The sequence below is a fragment of the Bidens hawaiensis genome, unplaced genomic scaffold (genome assembly GCF_021521415.1).
Source record: "Bidens hawaiensis isolate Kalapana, Puna unplaced genomic scaffold, B.hawaiensis_p1.1 tig00040078_1, whole genome shotgun sequence".
Lineage (NCBI taxonomy): Eukaryota > Viridiplantae > Streptophyta > Magnoliopsida > Asterales > Asteraceae > Bidens > Bidens hawaiensis.
The window spans coordinates 86,187-92,521 of record NW_027497064.1 but is presented as its reverse complement, the minus strand read 5'-3'; the positions used below and the strand labels follow the sequence as shown (position 1 = coordinate 92,521).

Genomic DNA, 6,335 nt, shown 5'->3' with positions numbered 1-6,335 from the left:
TTAAAAATAAATAAAATAATGATTACCGGATTGGAAAGGAAATTTAAATTCAAGTTGTTGAAGAAAACAAATATATTAAAATAAACAATGATAAGAAATGGAAAGATTAGACTAAAATTCTCAAACGGCAAAAAGACGAAGAGAAGGGGCATGTCATGTCTCCTCACATTGATTCAATTAATTTTTCAAAACATTCAAGGCATTGCTTTAAATCACTCAATTTCAAAACCCTAGAACTCCCAAATCATCCAACATTTCAACTACTACTAATCAATTGCTGATTTCATAAGTTCAATTAGTAACTGTGATGCCTACATTTGTTGTTTTTTTTTTTTTCAAAATGATGAATGAAAAAAACTCATGCTAGATTCTAAAGTTATACTGTTAGAGCATCTTATCTTAACAGGTTGTTTATCTATAGATATAGACTTGGATTCATACTTCATTGTTGGTGATTGTTTATGCAACCAAATTTCTGAAACCCTAGGTTCGTCTATCTTGCAGTTAGCTTTAGATGAGAGCATATTAGACTAATTAGGGTTTTGATATGGTGTGTAATGGTTACATTGCAGGTGGATTATTGCTGATATCTGTTTATTGTTGGAGAAGTTATCTTTAAACTGTATACATATATATATGATAAAATGGAAGTCGAGAAGTGGAGTTCAAAGGGAGGTTTTCTTCAGTTATTTGACTGGAATGTCAAATCCCGGAAGAAACTCTTCTCGAATAAAACAAAGGATGTACCTGGTATGTTACTTTCTTGTAGCTCATTCCATGCTTAATATTTCTGTATGCTTATGCTTCTTCTTATTCGGTTGGTGTCACACAGAGAGTTCCAAACAAGGAAAAGAGAATTTAGACAATCTGACAATATCAAGACTTCAACCGGTAACTGACTTTTGAGATGCTTACTTAAAAAGTATATAATTTATAATTGAAATGTCTATGATTTGATGGATATATGTAGACGAAGTTAGATGATGGTATGATGAATGATGAAGGAAGTGGAAGCAAAGCCCCTGGGGTGGTAGCTAGACTTATGGGATTAGATTCTTTACCAACTTTAGATCCTTCAGACCCCGGTTTCTCTCCATTTATCGACTCTCATTCGTTTAGACATCAATATATGGAATTCAGTTTGCGAAACAAGCTCGATGGGTTTTCAAGAAACCCGGTTGAAGCTCGATTAGAGAGATTACAAAATCGTCCAATCGACAGATTTCAATCTGAGGTATTACCTCCCAAATCAGCTAAATCAGTACCAATTACTCACCACAAAATGTTATCCCCTATCAAAAGTCCCGGTTTCATTCTTTCAAGAAACGCAGCTTATATTATGGAAGCAGCTTCTAAAATCATTGACCCGAGTCCCGAGTCAACTCATAATGGAAGATTACCATCTTTCAAGTCTTCTTCAATCCCTCTTAGAATCCATGACCTAAAAGGAAAAGCGGAAGCTGAACAAAAACATTCAGAATCCAAGAAACTTCACGACGACTCAAAGCGTGTACGCCTGTCAGTTCCTCCAAATCACAGCCTCGTGAAAAACGCGTGTGTCCATCTGAAGTTGTAATTTTGGAGCCCAAAATCAAATCTGTTTCTTCTTCTACTCCGGTTAAAACGAATATTCAGAGATTAGAGGGACCCACTTCAAGAAATAGGTGTACCATGAAGCAAAAAGAAGGCAGTGTTATTAAGTTGGGCCAGTTAGATAAAAAACAAAGAGTTACACCAAAAGGGATACCAAATAGAATAATAACGGGTAAAACCCACGATGTGTTAACACAGAACAATCAAAAGCAAAACTCTGTCTCTCATAAAGACAGAACAAATTTAGAACCTAGAGTTCCCTACCAACATTACAGAAAAACGAGTTCTACAAATGCTTCAAACAAGGAAGTTAAAACCTCAAAGAAGACAGTTGACAACTCAGCAATGTGGCCCAGAAGAAAGGAATCTTTGTCAACAACAAAGAGTTTTTCTGGTAAAAAACGACCTACTGATGGGAATAATATGTTTGATGGAACGCGTACCAACAGTTTACTGATCAAGGTTAAAGAAAGGTCTGTAAAATGTAATATAACTATAGACGGATCATCAAATTAGGAGTCTGTTGACCGGAAAAATGGTATGGATGTTGTGTCGTTTACATTTAATTCACCTATCAAGAAACCGGTGTCGGAAGCTGAGATGGCTGGTCAATCGGGAGGGAAAAGTCGAGGCGTGTGTCTTAAGTTTGATGATCAGGTTGATATGCGAAATACAGAGGTCCCCTCTTATGGGGCACGCGTGATTGATAGTGACGCTTTGAGTGTTTTATTGGAACAAAAACTAAAAGAATTATCTTCTTTGGTTGAGACATCCGAGTGTACTAAAGGAGGTTTTAATATGCATAAGGACAAGACTGTCATTTCTCATGATTCTGATGTGTCGGTTGATGAATTACTGGCAAAAGCTAAATCGGAATGGCAGGTATTATTAGGCCTGCAAACGAACAGAACTAATACGAACGAAACATGTTCATGTTCGTTTGTTTAACTCATAGTCACATAAATCGCTCAAGTAGCCGCGATTTTCGTATTGGTACGTTATTGTACCCAATCGGAAATCGCAAACGTGCCGGTCGCCGGCAAAATCGCGATCCAAATCGCCGGAACATTGCTCCGATTGAACCCTAAATCGTGAACCAGAGCGTGGCCATCCCAAATCTGAAACTGAAACATCTAAGAAACCCTAAAACTGAAACCCTGTCTCATTTTTCACTCTTTTTTTCAAACAAATTTCATTTTTCACCCTCAACTTTCTATTTTTATAAAACTTAACCCTAACACAAATATAAATTTTTACAAGATAATCTTCATATACAATAGCCTGGAAATGTTTTTTAAAATATATAATTTTATTTTTATAAGATATTTAAATTTTATATTTAATTTTGATTCCGGCTCGAACCGAACTACATGGTACACCATACCGGTTCATACCTAAATGAACCTACCCCCTCTGTACCGAATACGGTACCTTTAGTGAACAGCGTACCCGTACCGGAGCGTACCATGATTTATGTGACTATGATTTAACTTTAACCGAATAAATGATCAAACACAAAGAAATGGGCTGAGTTTTCTTGTTTGTGTTGGTTCGTTTAGAAAATGAACGTGTTCGTGTCGGTTGTGTTCGTTCATTATACGTATAAATGAGTGAAGGTCTGTTAGGAGTTAGGAATAAAAAGTCAATAAAATATGACTAACTTGTAATGGGTAATGTCTAATTTCATAAAACCAGACTAGACTGTATTGGATCTAAAAAGGTTAAATAACTATATAACGAACAGTCAAACAAATTTAAATGAATGAACATTAACAGACTTAATGTTGAATGGTTCATTTAATAAATAAACAAGAAGACCTTGTTCATTTAATTCTTCATGCTTGATCGTTTGTTTAATTTAAGTTAAACGGACGAACACGAACATGTCGTGTTTGTGTTTTTTTTTTCTTTACAACCCTATCTTTATGTAAACACTTATATCTATGCTAAACTTTGTTCTGTTTTCAGGGGATTGAATTGACAGAATGTGATAGTAACTCTGAAAACTATGAAAGTGGGATTAAACATCTTTGTACAAGTCCAAGTGTGGGACCCACTTTAACAGATGAAAGTTGCATCACATCCAACAGCACAACCACCTTAACCAGCAACGGTAACCATACTCTCCTTTCTTTCAGATCTAAATTAGTTGTGCATGAAACCGAAAAAAACCAAACTGAAATAACCATATCCAAACAAAAACCGATGGTGAGGTTTTATATTTTCGGCTGGGTATCAGTTTTGCATTTAATAATAACCAAACTGAATTTATGGCCTTTTGAATAACCCCGAAAAAACCTGAAAACGAACAGTTTTTTGAATCCAAAACGAACTGATTTATGGATTTTCATATTTTATTTTGAATTTTAAGGAACTTATAAGAATTTAATAAATAATGTGACGCAAATATAGTTTAACCCAAATGTATAATGAACTTAATTATTAATTGACATTAGATATTTGGTCAAACTGTTTTAGTCCCAAATTCATTATTTTGGGCCAAATCTTTTTTCAGCTCTTAAGTTCGAAGCCCAAATGGTAAAATTTAAAAACCGTATGCCACGATGCATGTGGTAAAAAAAGCCAATAATTGACCGTTTCTTAATGTTTTGAGAACCGTTTGTTTTTCCAGAGAACAAACAACACTTGTTTGCAAGAAACATGGAACTACTGGCAGAGGAGATAGAATTACAAGATTCCGCCACGTCACTTCCCACCACGATATTTGAATTCACATCAATGTCAAAATGGTCAACACAACGTGAGTTGGAATACATCGTACAAATACTTGACCATGCAGAGTTCGTGTTAAACGATTCTATAAAGGTCATAAATGCCAATCTGTTTAACCAGTTGGAGAATCAAAACAAAAACATGGACCCGTTTTCAAAAGCTCAACGGAAGGCATTGTTTGACTGTGTGAGTGTGTGTTTGGAAGGTAGACGTGAGCGTGCTTTGAGTGGAAGCTATGAAGAATGGTCAAAGTGGTCAATGTTTCTAAACACAAAGGCGTTGTTGGCAGGTGAGATACATAAACAGATACGTGGGTTGACAAGTATGGAGGAGTTGGTGGTGGACGAGGTGGTGGCGAAGGATATGAGCAGTGGATACGGGAAATGGTTGGATTTTGAAGGTGAGGCTTTAGAAGTAGGTGTGGTGATTGGAACCCACATTTTGGAAGTGTTGTTTGATGAAATAGTAGTTGATGTTTTGCTGTGCTAAAAACGTTGTTTTTATTTTGTACGGACAATGTTTCTAGGATGCTAATTTAGTGCTATTTATTCAAAACTTTATATTTGCATGTTCATATGTTCTTTTGTCACATGATATTAACTGCAAATAGGGGAAACATCAATTGTGTCTCTTTAAAAGTATATGTTTTTGCTTGATACTAATTAAACTAATGTACCATCAGTTATACACAGTTAACCTTAATTTGAGCCACTATTGTGTGGAAACCTAACAAAAATCATCGTTCATATTTGATAACCTTAGGATTTTGGGGACCCAAAGACACAAGGAATAATTAACGAGCAACAATGAGCAAAGTTGGAGAAAACCACGCAAATGTAAGCACCCCATCGCTTAGGAAAAGGATAGAAGATGGCAAACGAAGGGACAAAAAGAAATCCTGACAATAAATACAAGCACGAGTGTGACATCTCAGGTGCTTAGTTTAGTTTCTACCCGAGGCCTATAAATAGCCTCATTTCATTTTTCATCTATACCCACCATTGTTGAAGCTATTCATCTAAATGGGTTTGGATGATTCCATTTGGAACCGAACAAATGGTGAAGCTAATTAGTATACAATGTTTGATGTTTGCATGTGATAATATGTTGATGTGTAATCCAACGTATTCAAGAGCTAGATTAGGGTTCATGTATTCCATTTGGGGGGCTTTAATGAATTGATAGAAATAATTTTGAAGTGAATAATATATTGAAATTGTCTTAATGTAGGATGTCAAATGCTATGTAAAGTTTCGATTTTCTGAAATAAGACTTAAAATGGTGAATTGTATATATAACCACAATGTTCGTTTTGTATGCACCAAGTTTTTGGTGAAATGTCTTGATGAAGAAAATTATAGAAAATGATAAATTTGAAAATAGCTGTGTTCAATATATTATTATGATTAAAATAAATGAACATGGATGCATGGGTTGCGTATGTTGAATTAGTACGAGTTACTTGTACTAAACATGAGAATGTGTTTTTAATTCATAAGTCAGAATGGTGTCGGATTATGTTAGCTACTAGCAATATGCTAACTTGCAATTATATTTATATATGAGTTGACTTCAGGTAAGTCAATGGGTTGGTGGATGAACTCGAGATGCAATCAATCTTACGAGCAAAGGTGAGTAACTCTACTAGCAATAGTATTGTTATTTTTATATCTCATCATACTATAAGTTAATATTATTATGGTGTTATAGAGTTTGTGAAAATGTAGTAAGTTTTATATTGAAATGTGAACTTGAAATCAAGGTAATTAAGTTACTATCCAAAGTAACTACATGTATATGTGTGCATCTATTTAACTTGCAGGTTTATTGGTTTAATATATTGAAGAAATACCACTTTGTGGAATAGCTTATAATCTTTAGGTGCTTTTGATGTTAACGGGGCCAAACGAAAGGCTGGAGAAACTATTGTTCATGTGCACTGTTCGTATGCAATGTTAGTATGTACTGTACGTGTGCATTGTTCGTTTGGTTCTTGTGTACTGATCATG

At 35.0% G+C, this 6,335-nt stretch overlaps 2 protein-coding genes across 2 annotated transcripts; both read left to right on the top strand.

Annotated features, from left to right (window-relative positions):
- Positions 1 to 644: 644 nt before the first annotated feature.
- LOC143591814 (uncharacterized) lies at positions 645 to 1,576 on the top strand. The gene is made up of 3 exons (XM_077071906.1): positions 645 to 750; positions 833 to 891; positions 971 to 1,576. The coding sequence occupies exons 1-3, from the start codon at positions 645 to 647 to the stop codon at positions 1,574 to 1,576; spliced, it is 771 nt and encodes a 256-aa protein (XP_076928021.1).
- A 387-nt stretch (positions 1,577 to 1,963) lies between these two features.
- On the top strand, positions 1,964 to 4,850 carry LOC143591816 (uncharacterized). Its single transcript, XM_077071908.1, has 3 exons — positions 1,964 to 2,475; positions 3,562 to 3,706; positions 4,226 to 4,850. The coding sequence occupies exons 1-3, from the start codon at positions 2,134 to 2,136 to the stop codon at positions 4,813 to 4,815; spliced, it is 1,077 nt and encodes a 358-aa protein (XP_076928023.1). The 5' UTR covers positions 1,964 to 2,133; the 3' UTR covers positions 4,816 to 4,850.
- Positions 4,851 to 6,335: the final 1,485 nt, after the last annotated feature.

What these genes read in the sequence shown, in the direction of transcription:
- LOC143591814 (XM_077071906.1), top strand. Translation starts at nt 645, where the DNA reads ATGGAAGTCGAGAAGTGGAGTTCAAAGGGAGGTTTTCTTCAGTTATTT. An exon ending in TAAAACAAAGGATGTACCTG is followed by an intron (nt 751 to 832) that starts GTATGTTACTTT and finishes GGTGTCACACAG; the next exon opens with AGAGTTCCAAACAAGGAAAA. An exon ending in CAATATCAAGACTTCAACCG is followed by an intron (nt 892 to 970) that starts GTAACTGACTTT and finishes GGATATATGTAG; the next exon opens with ACGAAGTTAGATGATGGTAT.
- LOC143591816 (XM_077071908.1), top strand. Translation starts at nt 2,134, where the DNA reads ATGGATGTTGTGTCGTTTACATTTAATTCACCTATCAAGAAACCGGTG. An exon ending in AAGCTAAATCGGAATGGCAG is followed by an intron (nt 2,476 to 3,561) that starts GTATTATTAGGC and finishes TTCTGTTTTCAG; the next exon opens with GGGATTGAATTGACAGAATG. An exon ending in AACCACCTTAACCAGCAACG is followed by an intron (nt 3,707 to 4,225) that starts GTAACCATACTC and finishes TTGTTTTTCCAG; the next exon opens with AGAACAAACAACACTTGTTT.